Source organism: Bos grunniens, chromosome 19 (assembly GCF_055505025.1).
Source record: "Bos grunniens cultivar Pamir isolate PY7600 chromosome 19, Bosgru_T2T1.0, whole genome shotgun sequence".
Taxonomy (NCBI): Eukaryota; Metazoa; Chordata; class Mammalia; order Artiodactyla; family Bovidae; genus Bos; species Bos grunniens.
Window position 1 is genome coordinate 52,285,809 of NC_141183.1, and position 27,425 is coordinate 52,313,233.

Consider the following 27,425-nt stretch of genomic DNA (forward strand, 5'->3'; position numbering starts at 1 on the left):
AGGGGTAAAAGGAGTGATCAGTTTACTGTACCTTCTTGAAGCTGTTTAGGAGAGTGGTTTTTGGCATTATTAGTCAGAAGCATTCTCCTTAACAGGGCGTCCGTCCCTGTGATTTCCTCTTCACAGATCCAATCATCCACGATGCATAAATGTGGGTAATTGGTTGCAAGGAGACGAAGTAAAGCAGAATGCAACCCTTGAAAATGTACAAGATGTCAATCGGATTCTTCATTCTTAAACATCAAACTGTCTTTCCTCTTTCGCCTTTCCCGTTCATTTTCTACCAGCCAGAGGAATCTGCACTTCTTATGCATGCACACTACAGTCTGAGAACTTCTATTCAGTACTTCAGTCAGGGACTTTGCTTAAATCAAGATCCCCATTTGAACGGATACACAGGAAGCTGGAAACCACTACTTTTATCGAAAGTTCTCAAGCTCTCTTCCAACCTATTCCAGCATAAAAGTAGCAGTAGCTCAAGAGTTGAGTAGGGAGGAAAAAAAGAGAAGGGAAAAAAAGGTTCATTTGGGAAAGATCACATATGGTTTGAAAAAGGCCTCACTCAGAAATTCTGATAGACTTCTACAAGAGAACACATCCTCTCCTCCAACCCAGTTGAGAATCATTGCTATACATGGGTAAAATTAAAGTTGCCCAACTTGAGTGCCTAAATGTACACTTTATGTACATTTTCTCATTTCACCCTAACATTCCTACAAGGTAAGCAGCATTGTCTCTGTTCTACTGTAAGGAAATAGGCTGAAAGATATTTATATTAATAATGTTCCTAAAGTCACACAGCTGTGTAAGCCAACCCAAGCAGTACTGATGATACCCACAAGAGGGTGCAATTGTTTTCTTTTAAGAAGGGTTAGGAAGCTCAAAGCATTGGGACCTTTCTAAACTTGCTTACAGCATAGCTTGACTACTCATTATTATTATTATTGTATAACATCAGCAATGAAAAACAAATGATGATAATGCCTATTTAGACAGATGAAGTACTATGTTATTTACCTAATAAATGTTGTTACTATACAATTATCATCATCTCCCAGTTGCGAGAGCCAGCAATAAGAGTATCAGCAGTAATAAAAGTACTTTAGATTTGATCACCCACTTAGTATGCAACTTAGATCAAGTCAAACCACTGCTTAGTCCCCAAAGGGATAAGTATCTACTGCCTTTCCCATAGAAACTGCTTAAAATAAATGTTTCTGTGAAAAAGACACTGTAACAATCACAAGTGGTATTATTTTAAAGTTTAAATGCACAAATATATGTATAGTCAGGACGATCACAAAAACGACTGCTTGTAATAGTACAAATTAGTCTACATTACATAATCCCTTTATTAGTTGCAACATTAGTTACCAAATGCTGCAAAATATAACATCACTTCTCTGAAAAGAGATTATGCAAAGATATAAATAAATGCAGACATCTGGCTAAAGAAGACTAAAGAAAGTTCATGTTCACCCTTGAAATCAACCATAATAAAGACAGAAAAAGAAAATCTGAGCTTCAAAGAAACAAATCAAAGAGAAAAAAAATCCATACATTCAAACATTATAAAAAGCTGTTAAATTAAGAAAAAAATTGAATTTCAAAAAATATTACTATATTTCTACTTGACAGTTTTACAGTAAAAGTATTATAGTAATTTCATGCTTTGGCATGTTATGTAGCAATTAAAAACAATAATGTAGATCTACATGTAGCGACATGATAAGATCTCCAAGACTCCAACAGAACAAAGCAAGTCAAGAAGAAATACAGTATGATAGCATTTAGAGCTCAAAAAAAGATTTTTGTACTTGTGTGTGTTTCTATTAGCTTCAACCACATGAAACTGCATTTTCAGAGGTCAAAAATAGTTGAATAGTTGTAATCTCATATGGTTCAACCTGTAGCAAAGAATATGTGAAACCACATACCAAAAGGAAATAGCTGGGGCCTCGGGGGTGGGAAATAGTTTTCAGGGAGTAAGACAGCAAGGAAAGTAAAGAGAAATTCACTCTTAAATTGAATGTTTAGCTTTGAGCACCTATTACACTTTGTAATCTTACATATAGTAGGTATTTTTTACCTATTGTATAACACATGGAACTCTGCTCAATGTTATGTGCCAGCCTGGATAAGAGGGGCATTCAGGGGAGAATGGACACATGTGTATGTATGGCTGAGTCCCTTCACTGTTCAAATGAGAATATCACATTGTTAATTGGCTATACCCCAATACAAAATGTTTTGGTGCTAAAAAAATAAAATAAAAATTAAATTTTAAAAAAAGTAGGTATTTTTTACCAATAAACATTACCAGTAAAAAGCAAAGAAAACAAATACCTCCCAACTCCTGCTGAAGTCCTTGAGCCTGTCGAATAAGGAATTTGATAGGAATCTGATCCATTAAAGAAGATGAATATGATTTGGGTTTTCTTTGCATGGCAGCTGTCATTCAAAAATAAGAAATGTATGATACAACGTTAGAAACAACATAAATCTTAACCTTCAACACAAATGGGAACAAATACACTGTCAAATTACTCTTAGTTCACTTAATCTGTAAATATAGCTCATAAAAGATGAAGAGTCACACCAAAGCAGTGAATACATATGACGAGCAAGAACATACTTCAGGGCAAGGTCTGGAAAATGCCCTGAAACTGAAACCAGTGGGAAGGAAAATCATGAGTGAGAGAAGCCACCTGCAGAAGTGTCCTACTCTTGAAAAAATAGAAGAGAAACTCCCCAAACCTAATTAGGAAGACAAATGCAGTCATGACCACATGGCTTAAAGCTTGATGATGCCAACAGCCTTAATCATATTATCTATTAGTGGTGACTGACTCTGTATGAATGACTTTCTTCTCTTACAACTTCTACCTTCAACTAAGTCCATCTTTTTTTTTTTTTTTTAAGCAAATCCACCTTAATTTCTATTCTTTTTCTGCTATCCTAATTCAATACCTACTCATCATTTATTTAAATAACTACTGTGGTTCAATTTTCAATTTTCCAGACTCCAATTCCTCTTCTTTTTGAACCATCCTTCACATTGGTGCCATAGTCTTCTTATTTAAATTCAGATTTGGCCAGATAATGTGTCTCTGGATCCAAGCTCAAATATCTGGATCCATGGATTTCCAGACCCCCAGGGTAAAGGTCCTTGCCAGTCAACACTTTCTGTCTCATCTCCACCATATGCTATATGCCTGACACCCTTATCTTATTCCAAGCTGCTTTGCATGTACAACAGAACTTATGAGCATCTCAACCAGGCTGTCCATAGTTTGAAAAACTATATCCAATATACTTATTCTTTTCCAAATACAAACCACATAATGTAAAGCTCAACAAATTTTTATTGATTGAAGTTAAGAAGTATATGAGTGCAAGCGTCACAATAAATGTTGAGAATCATTGTCTAAATATACAATACACCTCTTGATTAGACATGATACCCCTTGCAAGTCAGTGAATTAGCATTCCAGTTTTCTACACCAATCTTTTATGAACTGGGTAAGAATGTACCTCAAAACACAATTTAAAAAAACACAGCTTCCAGTACAATCAAATTCTGGTTCCAACACCATCCAAACTGGAAAGGAAGAAGTAAAACTGCCACTATTTGCAGATATGGCATTATACAGAAAATCTTAAAGATTCTATCAAAAAACTGTTGGAACTAAAAAAAAAAAAGTGGTAAAAATGACAAATATTTCAGCCCATAAATGTGTAAATGACTCTCATGCAAATGCTGAGGTGAAAGAATACTTGGGGCTTCCATAGTAAGATGAGGGGCCAACATTCAAGGAACACCTTACGGGGTATGCCTTTGTGCCATACACTGTAAAGCTCAACAAATTTTTGAAGGAAAAAGAAAGCGAAGGCGCTCAGTCGTGTCCAACTCTGTGTGACCCCATGGACCATAGCCTACCAGGCTCCTCCGTCCATGGGATTTTCCAGGCAAGAGTACCAGAGTGGGTTGCCATTTCCTTCTCCAAATAATTTCCTAAAGAACGAAGTAGAGTTGGCTGGTAAAAGAGTGGCTGAGGAAGCTTTTCTGGACATCAAAGTTCCGTCAAGGTAACAAGAATTAAGAAAAGAAAAGAAAAAAGGAAAAAATACTGTGAAAACTAATAAATTCAGTAGGGTTGCAAGATATAAAATTAAATACACAAAAATCTCTTGCATTTCTATAGACCAGTAACAATCAGAAACAAAAGTTACATTGCCCTTAGCTTTTGTAACATTTTAATCCTGAAAACATTCCTATGGAAACCTAATTCATTTATGAAATTAGTGTAAACTAAAGCCAGGAAAAAAAGAAATGAAGAGAAAAAAGGCCTATTTCACTTGCTTAAACACAGATGGGAAAAAATCATATTAAAAAAAAATAAAAATCAAATCTAGCTCCATGCTAAAAGAATAATATACCCAGAGCAAGTAGGGCCCACTCCAGAAATACAGATATCAATCATACAACAAATTCTATAAATAGACCAAATTATCTCAGTAACTGCTGAAAAAGTATTCCCTTGATAAAGTTTTTTAAAATGGTACTCTAAGAAATTCAGAGCCTGACTAACCCAAAGTAAACGTCTTATACCTTCCTGGTGGCTCAGATGGTAAAGCGTGTGCCTGCAATGCAGGAGACCTGGGTTCGATCCCTGGGTCGGGAAGGTCCCCTGGAGAAGGATATGGCAACCCACTCCAGTATTCTTGCCTGGAAAATTTCATGGACAGAGGAGCCTGGTAGGCTACAGCCCATGGGGTCCCAAAGAGTTGGACACAACTGAGCAACTTCACTTTAAGAAAAAATTATACAAAGTATATACAAAGTTTAATTGACATAGAAAAATAATTTGAATAAATTCACACATTTAAAAAATGTATTAAGTGATTACTCTGTATCAAGTAATATTCTAAATGAGTAAGTAAGTGAAAGTCACTCAGTCCTGTCCAACTCATTGACATAGTAGCAAAAAAAGATAAAAATTGGCCTTCATGAATCTTACATTTTAATAATTTAAAGGAAAAATTATTTCAAGGAATTCCCTGGCAGTCCAGTGGTTAGGACTCAGGGCTTTTACTGCTGGGAAGATGGGTTTGATTCCAGGTTAGGGAACTATGATCTTGCAAGGTGCACAGCTGACCCAAAATAAGTCTTCAAAAAAATTATTTCATATTCCTAGCTAGATGAATATGAATATTTCATATTCATAGCTAGAAAGACTTTTATTGTAAAGATGTATTCTTTCTAAATTAATTCTGCTGCTAAGTTGCTTCAGTCGTGTCTGACTCTGTGCGACCCCATGGACTGCAGCCCACCAGGCTCCGCCATCCCTGGGATTCTCCAGGCAAGAACACTGGAGTGGGTTTCCATTTCCTTCTCCAATGCATGAAAGTGAAAAGTGAAAGTGAAGTTGCTCAGTCGTGTCCAACTTAGCGACCCCATGGACTGCAGCCTACCAGGCTCCTCCGTCCATGGAGTTTTCCAGGCAAGAGTATTGGAGTGGGGTGCCATTGCCTTCTCCGAAATTAATTCTAGCGTAACATAATTCTAACCAAAATCCAAATATAATTTTCTTCTATGGAATTTTACAAAATCTTAGAGTTCATGTGCAAGATTATATACGTGAAAATGGACAGAAATATTGAACAAGAACAATAATTGTGAAAGGGACTGGAAATGCCTAACCAAAAAAAAAAAAAAACAGACATACGTTTGTAATAAAACTTCAATATACATCAGAGCAACTTTCTAAATTAATAGGAAAATGACAGGTTATTCGCTTTGTGATGTTGACAAATAACCAATTATTTAAAAACAACAACAACAAGTAGGGGCTTCCTTGGTGGCTCAATGGTAAAGAATCTACCTGCCAATGCAGGAGACAAGGGTTTGATCCCCAATCCAGGAAGATCACAATGCCACAGAGCAACTAAGCCTGTGCACAACTACTGAACCCAAGTCCCCTGGAGCCCCATGCTCCGCAATAAGAGAAGCCAAAACAATGAGAAACCCTCACACTGCAACTACAGAGTAGCTCCTGCTCGTCACAAGAGAAAAAGCCCACGCAGCAATGAAGACTCAGCACAACCAAACATAAATAAATAAATGCATAAAATGAAAAAAAAATTTTAAACTGAATCTGTATCCACATATGTGTGCTCAGTCATGTCCAACTCTTTGCGACCCCACGGATTGTAGCCTGCCAGGCTTGTCTGTCCATGGCATTCTCCAGGCAAGAGTACTAGAGAGAGTTGCCGTGCCCTCCCCCCAGGGGATCTTTCCCACCCAAAGACTGAAACCTGTATGGGTAGGCAGATTCTTTACCACTGGGCCACCTGGGAAGCCAGTCTGTATCCCATACTTGATAACTTCATGAATCTTACATTTTAATAATTTTAAAAGAAAAAAATATTTCAGGGAATTCCCTGGTGGTCCAGTAGTTAGGACTCAGGGCTTTTACTGCTGGGAGGTGGACATACATAAATTAATTAAAGGCATATGTAAATTTTAAAAATGAAATAAAATCCTAAAAGAAAATGTAAGTGATTAGTCATATAATGTTAGTACCTTACTTTCAAAGCGTCTCCTCTCCTCAGAATTCTATAATCAAAATATACCATAAACAAATGATAACACCCAACTGCTATCATTGTGAATGCAAAAAAATTGGTACTCACATCCTATACAAATGTCTTATACATATGTCTTCTACAGAATGTCTGTAATGGTAAAAACTATCTGGAAAACAGTATGACAATTCATTTTTTAAACACTGGAATTCAAAAATCTTTGATTTAGTAGTTCTGTCCTAAAGAAATAAATAATTATATCTGTATACAGTTAGTTCTAAGGATATTCATTCCGCCAGTCTCTATAATGGCAAAATGTAGAAACAATCTCCAATAATAAGGTATTTTTAAGTAATGGTACACATTTATGAAGAAATATTTTACAGCTATTAAAAATCATGTTTCAGAAAATGTACTGTAATAGGCCAAATGCTTAAAGTGTAGTCTTAAGTAAAAGGGTAGATTAAAAACTTATGATTCCAAACTTTATGAAGGTTATCACACATACAAAGACTGAAGGGTTTTTTTCCCTAGCAAAATTCTATGGTGATTATCTCTGGGCAGTAGAATTATGGGTGGTTTATACTCTGGTCTTTGTACTTTTCTCACTTCCTCAATTTTCTTCAGTAAAACACTCTTTTAATAAATATTTTATTTTAAAAAACAGTTCTTTTGCATTAAGTAAGATAAGTAAAGTGAAGTCGCTCAGTCATGTCCAACTCTTTGGGACCCCATGGACTGTAGTCTGTCCATGGGATTTTCCAGGCAAGAGTGCTGGAGTGGATTGCCATTTCCTTCTCCAGGGCATCTTCCCTACCCAGGAATAGAACCTGGGTCTCCCGCATTGCAGGCAGACGCTTTACCGTCTGAGCCACCAGGGAAGCTGGTAAGATAGGTAAGCAATTAGCTAAATAATGAAATAAGTTTAAAATTCTTATACTTTTACTCCACAGGATGATCATATTACTGTTAGAACCTTTTTTGGTCAAACTCGATTTTACAGTACTGAAACTTCAAGCTGCCAAGAAATAACATCTGTCAGTGTCTGCTTAAAAGTTTCTAATTTTGAAAGAGGCAGGTGGAGTTAACTTTCTTCTGGGAAGACAATAATTAACTATCAAGTGCAAAGAAAAACTTCAAGTGCAGGAATTTAGAGCCCCTGAACATTACAGTCTCCAAGTATCACAAGATAGATCTTGTTTGCTGATGACAAAGGAGATTTCATATGAAACAGGACAGAAGCAGACAAAGCAGCCAGAGCTTGTTTTTAAATGAAGATAAGGGGCTTCCCTGGTGGCTGAGTGGTAAAGGATCCACCTGACAATGCAGGAGGCATGGATTCAATCCCTGATCCAGGAAGATCCCACATGCCACGGAGCAACTAAGCCCATGCACCACAACCTATCGAGCCTGTGCTCTAGAGCCCGGGAGCCACAACTGAGCCCACATGCCTGAGAGACCGTGCCCCGCCACACGCAAGCCACCACAATGAGAAGCCCATGCACCCCAACAAGGAGCAGTCCCTGCTTGCCAAGCTAGAGACAGTGGGTGTGCAGCAGTGAAGACCCAGCACAGCCAAAAATAAAACAAATATACTTTAACTAGGCTTCCCTCATAGCTCAGTTGGTAAAGAATCCGCCTGCAATGTAGGAGACCCCAGTTCGATTCCTGGGTTGGGAAGATCCCCTGGAGAAGGGCTAAGCTACCCACTCCAGTATTCTCGGACTTCCCTTGTGGCTCAGCTCGTAAAGAATCTGACTGCAGAGCGGGAAACCTGGGTTTGATCCCTGGGTTGGGAAGACCCCTGGAGAAGGGAAAGACTACCCACTCCAGTATTCTGGCCTGGAGAATTCCATGGACTGCAACAAAGAGCAGTCCCTGCTTGCCACAGCTAGAGAAAGCTGGTGCGCAGCAATGAAGACCCAGCACAGCCAAAAACAAAATAAATAAGTATTTTTAAAAAACAAAATAAATGATGTTAAGGGACAGAGTTAAGCAAGTAAGCTACCTAAGTGTGAGACTGTATTTAGCATCCCATTGGCTGCTTTAGGAGCAGATAAACAGGTGAAGCTGATAAAACATGTTCAGTACTCATTAGTACTGTTTTTACCTTGAAAATATGTAAATATAACTTCTATATTTAAAATGTTCAATAAATATTTAAAATAAATAACCAACAAGGACCTATGTATAGCACAGGGGACTCAGCTCAATGTTCTGTAATGCTTGTAAGGGTATAACTGAATCACGTGGCTGTACACCTGAAACTAGCATCTCATTTTTAATCAACTATGAAAAGAAAGTGAAAGTGTTAGTCTCTCAGTCACATTCAAGTCTTTGTGACCCCATGGACTGTAGCCCATCGGGCTAATCAGTCCATGGAATTCTCCAGGCAATACTGGAGTGGGTAGCCATTCCCTTCTCCAGGGGAGCCTCTCAACCCAGGGATCAAACCCGTGTCTCCTGCATTGCAGGCGGATTCTTTACCATCTGAACCACCAGGGAAGCCCTTTAATTTAATCAACTATACTCCAATATAAAATCAAAAAATTTTTAAAGTACATAAAAATAAACTTTTACCTAATAATAAAATTTTCAGATATAATAAACAGGAAACCTTTTTTAAGTATAAAAACTGAAAATACAATGGCAATGCTCATATTTTAATGGGGTATTAATAAAGGGATAGTACAAGGGATTTATTATGCTATTTCTTACACATGTTCTTTTAGATCAATACAGTATTTAACTGCAATGCAGAAGACCCAGGTTTGATCCCTGGGTCGCGAAGATCCCCAGGAGAAGGGAACAACTACCCACTCCAGTATCCTTGCCTGAAGAATCCCATGGATAGAGGAGCCTGGCGGGCTACAGTCCACGGGGTTGCAAAGAGTCGGACATGACTGAGTGACTAAACACACTATATATGCACTTGTATTACAAATATTTTTAAACAAATCATATGTGAAAAAATATGTATGTATAAAACATTTTTTTTAATGACTATGATATTCTAATACTTGGCTCTATCTCAGATGTTGGAATCCTGTATTTGAGCTTCAACAGCTACTTGGTGCCTGCTAATAATGTTTATTATAAAGCCCCAAACCACAGACCAGTTAGCAAGGTACTGAAACAACACAACTTCGAAGGTAGGAATAAATTTGAGGCGGAATACTCATCATTTTTGGCTGTGGAAGAGAAAACTTCTCTCATGTTATGACATATTCTGCAGTTAACTTATTCCTTTGGACTAAGAAACCAGGCTAGAAAAAGAAAACATTTCTTAAACTATGGGAAAAAAATGCTCCAAGCAAAGCTCAATCCCTCCGTCTGTCTTCCACACCCGGTCCCCTCTCACCTATCAAGGACATCCCTCTAGGGATTCTCTCGTAAAGCTTCCCTCTCCACTAGATTACTTCCAACAGTATACAATATTCTCTTAACTCTTTCACCTTAAAAAAAAATAAAAAGTCCTCTCTTGACCTTATTTTCCTCTCCAATTACCACATTCATTTCCCTCCTTCTCTTTACAACTTTTCAAAAGAACTGTCTGTACTCACTGTGTTTAGTATTATCTCCTCTAATTTGCCTTTTTTTTCATGATTAAGAAGTTGAATATTTTATTATTGTTTATTCTCCTGCAAGGCTGTTGCTTCACTGTATAAAAATTGCACCAGCAAACACAGTATATTGCAAAATTAAGATAGTAATATTCTTCATTGGACACTATACAACTAACAAACTTCTCCACTGGCAGTTATTTCTAGTGGGAAGATAATCTTGACCCAAATCCAAGGATAGCTGTAAGCAAGTTACAATGTCATATAAGGTTTAAGATAACCATGTTATCCTTGACTTACATAATTTTCGTAATTAGTTTTACCAGAGATAATTTCAGGAATTCTGAATATAATAACTGGAGCCTAGCCTAAAAATCACAGGAAGCTGTGGAAAAAGATGCACAGTGTTTACCTGAAATCATTTGAAAGTTAAAGGGTATTTTCTTCAGGAAACATTGTTGTAAGTAGTTTCTTTTGCTAAAAGTTGCTTTTTAAATATCTATCCACCAGGAATTTAAGACAACTATGCTAGATTAAGTTGTTTCAAAGTAGTTTATTTAGGGGTTCCATTTTCATTCAATAGATTTTATGTATTTCTCATACGCTTCTTCCCTCATTAGTTCATCTCGTTCTGAAGGGTTACTGAATGTCATCTTGATCAGCCAACCATCTTCCTAACAAGACTTGTTGACAAGTCCTGGATTTTCTGCTAGAGCCTTATTAATTTCAGTTACTTCTCCTGATAGAGGAAAAGAGAGTTCACTAGCAGCTTTCACACTTTCCAAAGCACCAAACTCCTCTTGTTGGTTCAACTTTGTCCCAACTTTAGGCAGACTACAGTAAACAACATCTCCCAAAGCTTCCTGTGCAAAATTGCTGATTCCCACTGTTCCAACACCATTTTCTGTTGTTACCCATTCGTGTTTTTCTGTGAATTTCCGCACCGACAGCAGAGCAGGGCCGGTGTGCAGCGCCCAGACAGCACCCGCTCGCAGTCCCCAGGGCCACGGCGAGCAGGGCATGCTGGGTGCGAAGATGGCGCGCAGGCTGCCGACCGCGGCCCGCACGCTCCGCACCGCGCACAGCGCCATGTTCGCACGGGTGCAGAGGGTCTCCGCGGGGCACCTAGAGCACCCTGGCTGGCGGGGGCGGGGCGGGACAGGGCGGTCCCCTCTAATTTGCTTTTGAATTTACTAAAATCAGGCTTTAATTCTGAGGGGAAAAAAAAAAAAAAGGACCTGTAAGGTCCTGTAAAGGTCAAAGGACCTCTAGCAAGCTAAACCTGATCATCAGCTGAGCCTAAGTCCTAACCTTACTTGATCCATCACCATCATTTGACACAAGTGATCTTGCTCTCTTCTTTGAAACATTCTTCTCTTAGCATGCAGAACATCACAGCCCTCGAGTCTCCTTCCACACCTTCTCCCTTGGTAATCCTACTTAATATCATGATTATAAATATCATACATATGCTGAAGAATCTCAATGCTTCAGTCCAGGTTTATCTCATCTAAATTCCAGGCCAGCATTTACAACTATTTTCAAAACATCCCCACTTCATCAGACATCTCAAACTTAGTGTGTCCCAAACCAGCTCCTGACTGCCCACAAACCTGCCATTTATTTCAGTAGATAGCCATTGTCTAGCTCAGTCCAAAAGCCTCCATCCACATCAACCTTGGCTCCTGTCTCTGAAATCTAATGAATTCATCAGCAAAACCTCTCAGCTCTTCAAAATATATATACACTGCTACCAGTCCAAGCCACCATCTTTTGCCTATAATCTTAGAAAAACCTAATCATTTTGTTGTTCAGTGGCTAAGCCGTGTCCAACTCTTGCAATGCCATGGACTATAGCCCGCCAGGCTCCTCTGTCCATGGGATTTCTCAAGCAAGAATACTGGAGTGGGTTGCCATTTCCTTCTCCAGGGAATCTTTCTGACCCAGGGATCAAACCTACCTCTCCTGCATTGCAGGTAGTCTCCTACATTTCAGGCAGATTCTTTACTGCAGAGCCACCAGGGAAGACCAAGAAAAACCTAATAACTTTTCTACAATCTCCCAGTTCCTTTTCGAAGACTCAATCCAGGCTAAAGTGTACACCAAACCTGAAATTCTTAACTTTCCAATTAAGATCCATCAGACTATTGCATAAGGAACAGCAGCTTCACCTGAACACAGGGTTGAACTGAGCATGTCATTATCTTTAAAGATTCTTCCAGTCTTAAAAATTCTGAGTGATTTGTTAATTCTGCCTGGTGTATACATGAAAGTGGACTATACTAGTCTCTGTACTTTCCGATATTATTTTTTTTGCTAGACATTAATTTAAATAAAAACTAAGAGTGTATCTTGGTCCCCTACTACAGTATTCATGGTCTGAGTTCTCCCCAGAATACCTCCTTGTAACTCAATCCTCTAGTATCTATTAAATCACAAGTGTCATATCCCTTAACACATAAAAGTGGGAGACTATTACTTAATGCTTATTATTAGCCCATCTTGTCCCTCAAATGACAGACTATAATTATAGTTGTGGGATATCATCTGTATATCCCTAACAACTGTAGTCAGGAAAAGAAAGCTGCTGAGAAATTCACAGTATATTTAAAACACAATACTCCATACAAATGAAAGAAATTCCTCTGCCACACATTGAAAAGTAACTTTAATTTATAGCTTTCAAAAAGTAAAATCACTCAGCCATGACAAAATACAATCCCTTAAAAGAATTCTCCCTGCATTATAATACTCAATGCCTGCGACATTTTTTTAATTTAATTTTTCTTGGAGTATAGTTGCCTTGCAATGTCGTGTTAGTTTCTACTGTTCAAAGTGAATCAACTATTCGTATACGTGTATCTCCTCTTTTCTGGATTTCTTTCCCATTTAGGTCACCACAGAGCACCGAGTAGAGTTCCCTGTGCTGTACAGCAGGTTCTCACTAGTCATCTGTTTTATACAAGTATCAGTAGTGTGAATATGTCAATCCCAATCTCCCAGTTCTTCCCAACACCCTCCTTTACCCCCTTGGTGTCCATATGTTTATTCTCGATGTCTATGTCTCTGTTCCTGTTTTGCAAATAAGATCATCTATACCACGCCTATTACTTTTTAATGACACTTTTTGCTTTGAATATGGAATTACCTACATTTGCTGTTGTTGCTGTTCAGTCACTAAATCATGTCTGACTCTTCGCAACTCCATGGACTGCAGAACACCAGGCTCCTCTGTTCTCTACTACCTCCTGGAGTTTGCTCAAATTCATGTCCATTGGGACGGTGATGCTATCTAACCATCTCATCCTCTACAGCCCCCTTCTCTGTCTGCCTTCAGTCTTACATTCAGCAAGCCAAAATACAGGTGAGTTTTCTTTTTCACACAGAGGAAAACATACTACTTTATACTAATATTATCTATACTAAATGTGACCTTCTGATATTATACAAAGTACCTAAGTTCAATGATAACGTTAATGGCAAAGGAAACCCTTCTGTTGGTTTTTTTTCCTACTGCTTTGATTAGACTGTTACTCTTCATATTAATGGAAGGAAAAATAGGAAAAAGGTTGAAATCAAGCAAAAAACCTTCTATTTCAGTACCAACAGGTTTATGTCTTAATTTACCTTTCGTCAATAAGGTCACTAAAATTGTTAAAATACAGACAATTCAGTTAATCATTAATTCAGCCTGCTAAAAGGAGCACTGAGCCGTCAGGAGTGATTATATGCCCACACATACATGAACTTATGCACCAGAGTATGAAAAGCTAACACTGCAAAGACTGCAGAAAGATGCTGGAGCTTGTTGGAATATCTGACCTTATCTTCTCCAATAGCAGCCTGGAAAGTAACAAAACATAAGCAAATAAGATGAACTATCACCAGAAACACTAGCCTCTACACAACTTACCTAAAGTCTTGGCATTTGCTAGGAGAGCTTCTTCGTAAGACAGAATATAATAAAGCACCAAGAGCTGTGCTGTGATACTGAAACGCTGATGAAGGCGGATGTTGTCACCCTGGGGGTCATATTATAAACAATACCGTTAAATTTCACGAGTGCTTTTTTTTCCCCCTTTGGCCAAAACAGGCAGTATGTGGGATCTGAGTTCTCCAACCAGGAGAACCCCTGCCCCCTGCATTGGCAGCACAGAGTCTAAACCACTGGACCACCAGGGAAGCTCCAATGAGTACTTTTTGATAGTAAAAGCACTCAAAATAGATTATTCGGTGTTGCTACTCCCAAGCTTAAAGAAACTGGGAGAAATTATTGCTGTCTTCACATTAAACTCAAATTGACAATGTGAAGTTTAAGTTAAATTTGAGATGGCTTGAGAGAGAAAATCAACATGCTTAACAGTCTTTAAACTTCCCTGGTGGCTCAGACTGTAAAGTGTCTGCCTACAATGCGGGAGACCTGGTTTCAATTCTTGGGTGGGGAAGATCCCCTGGAGAAGGAAATGGAAACCCACTCCATCACTCTTGCCTGAAAAATCCCATGAATGGAGGAGCCTTGTAGGCTATAGTCCATGGAGTCACAAAGAGTTGGACACAACTGAGCGACCTCACAGTTTTTAAGACAGGGCTGCTTCTGAAAAAAGTTTACATTTACAGGAATCTCAAGTATTATCTGAAATTACCATGAAGAAAATAATTCCTAAAAAAAAGATAGTGTACATTTAAGTATATTTGGAGAAAAAAAGATTTACTCCAAATTTTCCAAAAATAATCTAGGTATATCTTAAATTCTCAGGAAGCTAGTTTAATGTGTTGAAATGTCACATAATCCTTTGTTAAACATACAACCTCCAAGACATTCCTTAAACTTTAAAATGGAGATTTTGAAATTCTTCTTCAAAAAGTGCCTAATCAACAAACTACATGGAATACCATTTTTTAATATTCATAAGTGATCTAAAGAACTGAATACCATTTTAAATTCAGAACCACCTAGAAGTGGTTCTCCTCTAATAATCTGGGGAAAAATGTGGAGTAAGTGTGAAGAATAAAAGAAAAATGAACAATAAATGTTAAAAAAAAACAACATTATTTTACCCCAGTGACTCCTTCGAAAATATTGAGTATCTCTTGTTCTGTGACTGGCTGATTTGTGGCTTCTGGATTAGATTTAGATGCAGGAGTAAGTATAGAATTTATGTACACGTCAATCAGAGGAAGTAACTGAGGATGGAGTGGAATGGAGGTTTCACAGAGCTGTCTATAAATCCAGTCCTAGAAAAGAAGGTGACAGGCACTAAATTATGGCAATAAGAAAAAGCAAGCAAAATTTTACAAGCACATATAATTTTACATGATTTATGAAAAAGTAAAACTCACTATTAACTTTTAGCAGTTGCTAAATAATATCATCCAGTTTCATAATTGCCTTTGATTTTAAAATGGAAACAATTTTTCTTTCCTAAAATTGAGAATATTATTCCATGGAAGATAAACCTAAAAATGACAGCTTGAGTTTAGAGTTTGGACTTCAGGTTTTTAATCTATTGGTTTTTAAGTAGTGGGAAAAACACCGTCAAGTCCCTTTTATATCTATATTTAGAGCACCATATATGCTGCTGTAAAAGACCCCACAGCAGAAAGGCATTTAGGGAAAGGAATAGTTTCTCACAACAAGCCTCAGACAGATTAAGAAGGTGGCTCTGACAACCACATATGGGAGATTAACTATCTGCACAAATGCAGGCCAAGAAGAAACACTGGGGGTGCATTTGGACCCTTAATTCTTCTCTACTTCACTTGCAAAAAATATAAAAAGCAGAAGATACAATCAAGATGGAAAATAACTTCACTACATCATAAAAACAAGGACAATCAAATGTGATATAGCAATGCATATGTTGTTCAGGGTTCTTTATAAATAAAATAGCCTCTTAGAAAGGGTTCAAACAAATTTTTTTCTATTTTAACCTCCTGTGGGTTAAGCTTTTTCTTTAGAGGACCTGTTTGCTATAGCCAACTATATAACAAATTGAAAACATATCAAAATATGTGCAAGCTTAATATTAGAAGTCCTTGTGACAAATGGATTATAAATACTGGTCATGGCTAACCAGCAACCTTCTAAGTTTGGTAAACAAAACCAAGTATAAAGAATGGCAATTTCTTACTAAAGTTTAATGAAATTGCTAAATATCATTGAGAATTTAAAAGGAATTAGTACTATTGTACATTATAACTGAACAGCTATACTGTTTTAAAAATCTGAAATTAAGAGCCTAATTACCATAACTATGTAAGTGAGGAGTAACTAAAAACCTTTCACATACAAATCCACAGTCAAGGTCTGCAAACTCAAAGAGAACTGGGAAAAAAGCATTCACTCAGATTTTAGCTTGAAGAATAAATGTAAGATCATACTTTTATTGATACTTTGTGTTTGGTGAAGGAACGACTCCTCAGAAGCTGGTAAATGCAATGAATAGGCAAAAATCCAGTAATATTGGCACTCAGGTTGCTGGTGACAGGGACTCGAACTGCATGAGCTGTGACAACCTAAAAGGGAAAAATAATAGCAATACATATGACAGAATCAGATACAAAATTATTATGAAAGAGAGAGAAGTAGCCAGGTGAACTGTCAATACTAATGTGGTCCTTTGGCGGGAGTGACAAAAACCAATCATGACATGACTTAATTATTTTGAGTGATGAGGTGGCATCACACATATGGGAATTTGTAAAGTTCTCTACTTTTTAAAAATTTACTTCTAAACACAGATACACTGCCAGGGGTTAGAGTAAAGTTAAAAAATATGCAAAATTTGGAATCATAAAATCTGGGCTCAATGACTATAATATATAAAACAGATAAACAACAAGGATTTACCATATAGCACAGAGAACTACATTTAATATAATAAACTATAATAGAAAAGAATCTTAAAAGAGAGAGGGGACATATGTATACATATGGCTGATTCATGTTGATGTTTGGCAGAAACCAACACAATTCTGTAATTATCCTTCAATTAAAAAAAAATAAATAAGAATACAAATATATATATACACATATATATGTATAACCAAATCACTTTGTTGTATATCTGAAACTAACATAATATTGTAGATCATCTATAGTTTAATTTTTTTAAAAAAAAAAAGGAAAAAAAAGAATAGTTTCCATCATTGAAAAAATAAAATATTATTAGTATTACCCATGGACAAAAGTGCTGAGACCAAATAAGAACAAGTCAATACAAGAATAAGGAATTTAGACTCTAGCCTATAACCTAGTTAGACATGGCACCTTACAGCTAAAAGGTTTAAACAGATCTCTGTTATTTTTCTCCTAACAATCCCAATTGTCAGTGAACTTCCCTGGTAGCTCAGACGGTAAAGAATATGCCTGCGATGAAGGAGATCAGGTTTGATCCCTGGATCAGGAAGGTTCCTCTGGAGAAGAGAATGGCTACTCATTCTAGTATTCTTGCCTGGAGAATTCCACGGACAGAGAAGCCTGATAGGCTGCAGCGCATGGGTTGGCAGAGTTGGACACGACTGAGCCCCTAACACTTTGACCCCATGTGAGACCCCCGTCAACAGCATCTAAGACTATATTCTTAGGTATCTACTCAAAGTCTCCAAAGTAAGCAAATTTACTTAGCACACGCTTTTCTATGTAATAAATAGCTTTGAAAACAAATTCGAAACAGGATTTTTCTTTACAGAAGTTTCAAAGATTAAATAAATCATCATTGGAAACTAAAAAGGAATATAAAGACTATGTTATTCTCTTAAACTGAAACATACACAAGTTTTCTCACAAGGAATGTTATAAAATATAGTTAAAGAAGTACCTAAGATAATAGTTAAAACAAGTACCTGCTCAGTAAAAATTTCCTGTGTGAAGACAGTCTTCATCCTGCTCAAGGAGCTTGGCTTAATTACAATCTAAAACAACCAAAACACAACACTGTAAAGCAATTATATTCCAATAAAAAACAAGAAAAGAAAGGCTCTTTTCTACAAAAAAAAAAATAAAATAAAACAAAGCAACCAAAAGATTTCAACAGCAGGTGAAAGTAAAATATATGAAGCACAATTTGACTTAATACATAAAATTAACATTCAAATACTCTGTTTCAGAAGTAGCTTCTCAAACCTAACACTAAAATGTATTTTTCCTCAGGAACCAAATATGAAAGTACTTAGTGGGACTTCCCTTATGATCCAGTGGCTAGACTCTGACCTCCCAATGCAAGGGGGCCCAGGTTCAATCTCTCATCAGGAAACTAGATCCCACATACCATAAGATATATACAGCCAAATAAATAAAAAAAAATTTTAAGTACTCAGTAAACATATTATTGCATTTTAAGTCAGTGGGAAGAAGTGGATTATTTAATAAATGGAGGTGGGCTAGCTCTCTTTCTGGATAATAAACATTTGCATATGACATCACACCCCATATTAACTCCACATGTATTAAAGATTTAAATGTAAAACATGAGGCCACAAAAACACTAGAAGAAAATATAGGTGACCATTTCTATTAACCTGAGGAAAGAAAAGCACTTCTAAGCATAATAACAAAATAAGAACCACAAAAGAAACTTAATATATTACACACATAGAAAATAATTTTCACATGGCAGAAAAGACTGGGAAAAATCCTCTGCAACATATTATACTTCTCCATCTTTAAGACAATAAGGATTATAATATGCACCACTGATTTAATAGTAGCTTTTCAAGTAAATAAAGAAAGGCAAACACTATCACACTAACATTATGCATCAACTATAAAATGAATCCAAGTTTCAATATATGGTAAAATACATGTCTTGAATCAATGAAATATGATATACAAGGCATAACAGCATATCATTTATATATAAAGAGCACTTCTGAATCAGTAAAAGGAAAAATAAATCAATAAAAATCCCTATAGAAAAACTGGGACATCAATGTGTGTGTGTGTGTATATATATATATATATATATATACACACACATGCTCAGTCGTGTCCGACTCTTTGCGACCCCATGGACTGTAGCCTACCAGGCTCCTCAGTCCATGGAATTTTCCAGGCAAGAGTACTGGAGTGGGTTGCCATTTCCTTCTCCAGGGGATCTTCCCAACCTAGGGATTGAACCCGGGTCTCCTGCATTGCAGGTAGAGGCTTTACTGTCTGAGCCACCAGGGAAGCCCTTACTTAGTACTGCTTTCTATAACTTTATCCTAAGGAAGGAATCCAAAAAGTGTTTGAAAATATACATGTATGGATGCCTGTGTGTATATTTACATACATAGGATATTCATCTAAGCATTATTCAGAAATTAGAAAAATCTACATGGCAAATAAAGGAATCATTAAAAATGTCACAATCAGCTCACACAATAACTACAATGCAGCCACTGAAAATTATGTTGTATTAGAATATTTATTGATATGAGGAAGTGCTCATTATATATTGGTAAGTTCATTAAAACCACTATATATATATATATATATATATCAATTTAAAGAAAGAACAGATACCAGACTATTAATAGTACTTGATATCTCTGAACATGGAATTATATCTTTCCCTTCTTTACTATGTTTTCTACATAGAACATCTATTATTCTCGTAAATAATGTTTACATAATGTATTTTTTTAGAGAGCTCCTGATAAAGTTTCAAACTTGAACAACTAAAATTACTTCAAAATAAAAACAACCTATTTGCTTAACATTACAAGGAAATGTCCAGTTAGAAACATCTTCTTTAGAAAGAAGATAAGAGGAAATTACCTTCATTCCCAAAGTGGAACAGACCAAGTCAATGATAGCACTGAGCTGGTTGCTATGAAAGTACATAGCGACCAATAATAACATCTCTCCAAAAGAAGCAGAGACGCCTGAAGTACTGTTGAAACAGAAAAGAAAATGTGAATTTCCAAAGGAAGGATAAGAAAACTTACTCAGCTATCTGATACAAATGAAGTCATCTTACCTTTCAAAGTAAGCCTCTTCTTTGATCATCCAGCTTAGCCACACTACCATCAGCTGCTCCTGTTCAGGAGTACTGTTAATATAGAAAATATATCAGAAGTCACTGGTCTAAATCAGATATACTAGCATAAGAATAAAAAAGCATTCTGGAATTATCTTTGGTGGAAATTATTTTTTCCACAAATGAATTGCTTATTGAATTGGCCATTAATTATCATTGAGATATGTAGTAGTTCTAGAGAAGAACAGAGAAACATAAATTTTCTCCATTAATAAGGACAGCCAAACCCTCTCAAAGTCTCAGTTACTACTTTTGCAGGTTGGAGAGGATAAACTTCCTCACATTCTGTAGAAAAACAAAGGTTCCTTGGGATTAAAATGTTAGAAGAATGTATATACTAACAGCCGATACTTATTTCCTATAGAAAAAATCCATAGTGTTGAAACTTAATCATTAAAAACTCACAAACTGAGTACGAGGACAGAAGCCAGACCAACTTTTACCTGGGAAATGAAATTTAGTTTGTAGAGGCATTTTGAGCAGAACTCAATATTAGAGGGAAATAAGTGATCATTATTCGAAAAAGTAAAAAGAGACAGCCAGGGGCTAACCATATATGAAGAACAGTTATAGAAATACATGAACACTGACTTGTTTCAAGCAAATTCCTAGGTATAGGTTGAAATGTACACGTCAATTTTGATCTGTAATAGTAATTTCCATTGATCCTCTTCTACTTCACTGCAGTATAAACAGGAAAAATAAAAACCAACCTCAAAGCCTGATACACAAAACTAAGAAAATTAGAAAGGTCATGCTCAACCATACATATATTACTCCACTTATACAAGACAATGTTATGTAATAGAAAGATTACAGCCTTTAGAGTCTGCCAGACCTGAGTTGGAATCTCTTGTCTGCCAATTACTGTTAGTGTGACCTTGAACAAGACATTTAAATTTCTTGTACTTTAGCTCTCCTACCTATAAAATATAAAGTAAATATTTATATTTTAGGTAATATATAAGTGTATAACTTTATATATAAAGTGTATAACTTAGGTAATATATAAGTGTATATAACTTTATATATAAAGTATATAAAGTGTATAACTTTATATATATAAGTATATAACTTTAGGTAATATATAAGTGTATAACTGAATCACTCTGCTGTATACCAGCAACTAACACAACACAATAAACTGACTATACTTCAGTAAAACAAACTTTTTAAAAAAATTTTATTTATTTATTTGGCCACAGAGGATCTTAGTTGTGGCATGTGGGACCTAGTTCCCTGACCAGGGATCAAACCTGGGCCCCCTGCATTGGGAGCACAGAGTCTTAGCCACTGGACCACCAGGGGAGTCCCAAAAATAAACTTTTTAAAACAAGAAATTACTTCAGGTAAAGAGAAAACACTTCATTTCATGTACTTTAGTTTCACACATTCCTAAAACACACCACTCAAATTACATTAAAGGGATTTGCTTAAAACACATAAATGCTCAGGATGATAATGAAGGACAATACCACAAAATATTGGAAAGCTGGAGCCAATAAGGAGGAGGAGGAGTAACTGACTTAGCAGACCAAGAAAGCAGAATACTAAACTGGCAGGAAGGAAAACCAATCTACCACTTACACCACAGAATCCCCAAAGGGCTCAGGAACTGGCACCTCCAGGCGGTTTTGGGAGTGAGAATGAAGACAGAGACCAAATATAGACAGTCTGGATAGTCTAGTTGGACCTCCAGACCAACCCTCCACTCTGCCGTCCCCCAGCAGAGAAGAAACAAGATTGATTCTCTGGAAAAGGGAAAACTGACGGACAACCAGAGCTTTCTGCAGCGCCTTTTGAAAAGTAGAAGAATTAAGTGAACAGCTATAATGCAGGCTGAGATCTCCCAGCCCTTAACCCTCACTTTTTAACTTCACTTATGGATTTCTTCTCAGGCCTTCGCTCTCAGGCAAAAAAACAGTCTTCTCCAAGACTCTGAAAAGCCCAAGAGCTTTCTCATCTATGCGTTCAGAAATTCTAATTTGCTTTTTAGTCTCCTAATCTTAAATATGAACAATCAAGCATTACTAAACCTCTGAGAAAAATAGACACCAAAAAAAAAAAGGCAGAAAAAAAGAAACTTAGAGAAAAGAAACAGTACAAATAAGACCCCTCTGATCATTATGGGTAACATCAGAGAAACCATGCCACCATGAAGCATCAGACACTATAAAGAAGAAATAAGAAGAATAAAAATGAGCTCTTAGAAGTTAAAAATTAAATAGAAGGTTGAGAAAAAAATCCTAAAAGGTAACATGAGCAGTATCTTTGTGAAGTGATTGAAACGTTCTAAAATTAGATTGTGGTAATGGCTGTACAACCTTGTAAATATATTAAAAACTATTAAATTGTACACTTTAAACTGGGTGAATTTTATGGTATGTACTCCAATACTCTTGCCTGGAAAATCCCATGGACAGAGGAGCCTGGTAGGCTGCAGTCCATGGGGTCGCTGAGAGTCGGACACGACTGAGCGACTTCCCTTTCACTTTTCACTTTCATGCATTGGAGAAGGAAATGGCAACCCACTCCCGTGTTCTTGCCTAGAGAACCCCAGGGACGGGGGAGCCTGGTGGGCTTCCGTCTATGGGGTTGCACAGAGTCGGACACGACTATAGTGACTTAGCAGCAGTAGCAAACTGTCTCCTAAAGGAGATCAGTCCTGGGTATTCATTGGAAGGTCTGATGTTGAAGCTGAAACTCCAATACTTTGGCCACCTGATGCGAAGAGCTGACTCATTTGAAAAGACCCCTGATGCTGGGAAAAACTGAGGGCAGGAGAAGGAGATGACAGAGGATGAGATGGTTGGATGGCATCACCGACTCAATGGACATGAGTTTGGGTGGGCTCCAGGAGTTGGTATTGGACAGGGAGGCCTGGCGCTCAAGGGGTTGCAAAGAGTCGGACACGACTGAGCGACTGAACTGAACTGAAACTGTGTCTCAATAATGCTGTTTTTTAAAAAGCAGAACAAAACAAAGATAAGGAAAGTAAAAAAGAATAAGAAAATACGATGATCACTACAGGAAGCCCAATATCAAAACAAGAGGAGGTTTCACAGAAACCAATGTGAAAGACAAATCCGTTCACAGAAATTTCCTAGAACTGAGCAATCTGAGTTCCCAGGTTGAAAAGGTTAACTAAATACCTAGGAGAAAGGACAAAAACAGACCCATACAACAGCATATCACCAAAAAATTTCAAAACCCTAGAAACAAAAAGTTAATCCTTCATGCTCCCATATTTTAAAAAAACAAGCCACAAAAAAGGACCAGGAATCAGAATGTTACCAGATTCCTCAACGGTAACACTGGAAGTTAGAAGACAATACAGCAAGACTTTCAAAATTCTCAAAGGAAATTATTTCCAACTTAGAACTCTATACCTCATCAAACTATCGACCAAGTGTTAAAGTAGAATAAAGACATTTTCAGAAATAGCCTAAATAATTTAATAATCTAAATAATGTAATTAATCTAATTAATCTAAATAATTTACCTCCTACATACCCAACTCTAAAGAAGCAAAATGAGGAAGCAAATGAAAAAAGATGGAGACATAAGATGCAGGAAATAGGAGACCCAACAAAGAAGAGTTAAAGCGAGTCCCCAGAATAATAGTGAAACGCAATTCCAGGATGAGAGCTGTGTATCTGGTGCAGAGGCAACCAGTTCAGATGCAAGGGGGTCAAAAAGCTTTAGGACGGACTGCCTCAAGAAAATGAAACCAAAAGAATAACTAATGAGCCCGAACATCTTGAGAGGAGGGTTAGATTGGCAGAGAGTTTGAAACTGCATTAATCTAAGTACATAAAACACCAAGCAAATGAAAAACAAAGAACAAAAGCAAACAGGACAATTCTTAATGGAAAAACAAGTTTTGCTAAAGAAAAGTAATCATCTATCGCTTGGCTGAGCTCCCAAGAGTGTAACTTAAACAATAAAGTACTGATCAAAGCAAAATAATAATAATTTATGTACAGGGAGAATGGAGAGATACAAAAGATACAGAGAAGGTTGAGGACAGAGAGAAGGAGAACTGATTTCTCATTCTCATAGTGGGACGTCAACAAATACTCCTAAAACAAAAAAATCAGGACATGGCAAATACAGACATAGTAATAAAGATGTGGGAGTCAAAACCAGAAGAATCACCTACAAGAACTGAAAGAAGCTGCCTCTAGGGAAGCGAAAAACAGGGCAAAAGGGATCAGGACGACCATTTGTCTCAAACCTTGAAGAGCTCCTTTGAATCCCTTAAATATATGTATATGAAACTTTGACAAAGACAAACGAAAGAACTGGCATACAGGAGATGCTATTGACACCCTTCTATTAAATGATAATGCCAATGTCCACACCTAGATCACTTTTGCAGTAAGTTAATTAATTCTATATATTGTTTTAATAAATAAACAAAAGCAGACCTTGGGAAAATAGAACAAGTATACAGCTGGGTACCTGACAAGTGTAGAAAAGGCCAGTAGCATGCAAAAGGAGAGTGAAACAAAGCGAACCCCAGCCGGTGTCGCAGGAGGACGGCTTGTCATCAACTGCAGTAATTGCTCAGCTTCTTCCTCAGTTGGTCTAAAAAAGGAATACACTATTAGGTTTTAGTTTTTTCAGTGGAGAGAAGGAAGAAGAGGGGACTTCTCAACAGTTCAACCTTTCAGATATAAATCCTAAGCTTTGGAATGATACCTCACTATTTACAAAATCTTTAATATCTTAAGATGTCAAAAGCAAAGCTGTTGAGTTTGCAACCAGTGCTCTTCCTCAGACACAAATACAGGTAGTCCTCACTTTGCATGGTAGTGTGCGACCACAAAAATAACCATGCAAGCTGAAACTGCATCATGATCTTAGTAATCAGTGGGGAAAATTACAACCGTTCCATTACCTCTAAAATTTCTGTCAAGACATTACAAACTCTGTTGGTTATAATGCCTAAGGAAACTTTTTAAAACAGTTAAACTAATATTTATATAGCATTCTATAATTGAATATATTAGAAACATCAGGAATTCAAGTGTTGTCTTTATAAGATTTATCAAGAGCAGTTTAAACAGCCCTTGCCATTTTCTCGTTGTATAACTTATAGAGTGAGCATCTTCTCTAGGCCTTGATGACTTATCATACCCTTCCCTTCGAAGTTTGGATCAGCTGTCAACATTTCATCCTGTGTACTCTCAGTCATGAAATATTTGAGTTCCTATAATGCAAAGATTTTTGCCACCATCAGTCTTCTGGAGGTCTTCATCCTTTTGGTCCCAGTGACTTCCCTCCAGTTCACCTTCACGAAATTCATCTGGCTATCATACCTAGGGTCTCTCAAATGTCAACATTCTCAGTCAACTATTTCTTCTATTTAGGTTTGGTTCAAATGTCACTTCTCTTTCTTTGCTACACTTTCATTTTTATTGGCCAATTCCCTCTTTCAATTATTCAATTTTGCAAAATATCACATAGGTTTATTCACTGAGAGACGAGGAGGCAGAACTACGACCCAACTTTGCTGTCTGTTCATGAACTGAGTGATAGTTGTTTATGGACCAGTTGCCAAAAGATTTTAAAAGAAATCCTATGATTGGTCACTAATCACAACGTGCTTCCACATAGTGACATGTGGCTTAAAAGTTTTCAGTAAACTTAGTACTTTGGTTAATGATAATAAATAAGAATTTGGTAAATGACTCACATAACTGATACATTACTTGTTGAGGGAGCAGTGTTATTTGATTAAAGTATGTTAACTGAAACTCATATGTATTGGGGTCATGAAAAGTGAGGACTATATGTATAACAGTTGAGGACATTAATCAAAAAGATATAGTACTGTGTCTAAGAAATCTTGTGCTTAGTAATTACAGATCAACTTTGAACAATCTATGATCTCAGTTGTAAAAGGAAACAGGGCAGATTTACTTCGGCTAGCTGTATGGGTTACATAAAGGATCCCTCTCAATCATTCACACAGTCATGTCAAGCTGCGAGTAAGTTCATAGGTTTCTTAAACTGCTCTGGCTCCTCCCATATTTATATAATTCTATTTACGATCAGACTAAAATAGATGCATACATCCCAACTAGGAAAGTTCTGCCTTGGGACTTTCTTCTTGACATAGGTCAACTTACTACCTGAGCCCAACAGAAAACCCAAATCCTCTGAATAAAGGGCCTATGGCTCACTTTCTTGGGATTAGAAACAAGAAAGTAAAATGACAAAAAGGTAAAAGATCAAATTATTGAATACTTGAGTCCAGCGATCCCCATCAAAGCACAGTACAGACGTAAGAGTGCACTGGCTTTCACAACATGCTCTTCTTTCAGCCCCGAATACACAGATACATTGGGCTCCAGCTCCACATCAGCTTCTTCCGCAATGCGGGTACTTCTTACTGTGGGGAGAATGCCCATCAACTCCAGAAGAAGCTGCCTTCTCATTTGCCAAAGGACAGAACTACTGGTCTCTCTTTTTCTCTGGAGGAAATATGGACCACAAAAGGAAGAAAGCAAGGAGAACTTACTAAGTCAAAAGGAAGTTCAAACAAAACTCTCCAGTTAGACACCTGTAAATGATCCATTTGAAAGTGAAAGTCACTCAGTCGTGTCCGATTCTTTGCAACCCCATAGACTATACAGCCCATGGAATTCTCCAGCCCAGAATATTGGACTGGGTAGCTTTTCCCTTCTCCAGGGGATATTCCCAACCCAGGGACCGAACCCAGGTCTCCCGCACTGCAGGCGGATTCTTTACCAGCTGAGCCACAAGGGAAGCCCAAGAATCCTGGAGTGGGTAGCCTATCCCTTCTCCAGCAGATATTCCCAACCCATGAATTGAACCAGTGTCTCTTGCATTGCAGATGGATTCTTTACCAACTGAGCTATCAGGGAAGCCCTGATCCATTTAAGGAGGCTGTCATAACTTCAGAGTATCATTTTAATCCATTGAGCAAACTCACTGGTTCATTTGACAAATAATCTACTCACCCTTGGCTTCCCTGGTGGTTCAGACAATAAAGAATCTTCCTGCAATGCAGGAGACCCAGATTCAATCCTTGGGTCGGGAAGATACTGTGGAGAAGGGAATGGCTACCCACTCCACTATTCTTGCCTGGGAAACCCTTGAACAGAGGCCTGGCAGGCTACAGTCCACCGGGTTACAAAAAGTCAGACACAACTGATCAACTAACACTAATACTATTCACCCTAATTTGGACAGGTTGTACAGAAAACACTAAATAAATGAT

General features: G+C 37.3%; 1 protein-coding gene and 1 pseudogene across 13 annotated transcripts in view; both read right to left on the reverse strand.

Annotated features, from left to right (window-relative positions):
* Nucleotides 1–27,425, reverse strand: part of INTS2 (integrator complex subunit 2) — a 56,577-nt gene that overhangs the window by 19,647 nt on the left and 9,505 nt on the right. For 9 of the 12 annotated variants that reach the window (XM_086355630.1, XM_086355629.1, XM_086355635.1 and 6 more), the window contains exons 8-17: nucleotides 26,429–26,655; nucleotides 24,638–24,763; nucleotides 20,114–20,185; nucleotides 19,912–20,026; nucleotides 17,997–18,065; nucleotides 16,533–16,667; nucleotides 15,210–15,386; nucleotides 14,065–14,173; nucleotides 2,347–2,451; nucleotides 32–196 (exon numbers count right to left, since the gene is read on the reverse strand). In XM_086355630.1, coding sequence (XP_086211756.1) covers nucleotides 32–196; nucleotides 2,347–2,451; nucleotides 14,065–14,173; nucleotides 15,210–15,386; nucleotides 16,533–16,667; nucleotides 17,997–18,065; nucleotides 19,912–20,026; nucleotides 20,114–20,185; nucleotides 24,638–24,763; nucleotides 26,429–26,655 — 1,300 coding nt within the window. Of the gene's footprint in view, nucleotides 1–31; nucleotides 197–2,346; nucleotides 2,452–14,064; nucleotides 14,174–14,483; nucleotides 14,746–15,209; nucleotides 15,387–16,532; nucleotides 16,668–17,996; nucleotides 18,066–19,911; nucleotides 20,027–20,113; nucleotides 20,186–24,637; nucleotides 24,764–26,428; nucleotides 26,656–27,425 lie in introns of those variants that run through there. The other 3 variants (XM_086355638.1, XM_086355637.1, XM_086355636.1) reach the window with 3 other exon arrangements.
* On the reverse strand, nucleotides 10,182–12,892 carry LOC147352655 (glycine cleavage system H protein, mitochondrial pseudogene; annotated as a pseudogene). The gene has a single exon (XR_015146951.1). The product of XR_015146951.1 is annotated as a glycine cleavage system H protein, mitochondrial pseudogene (transcript).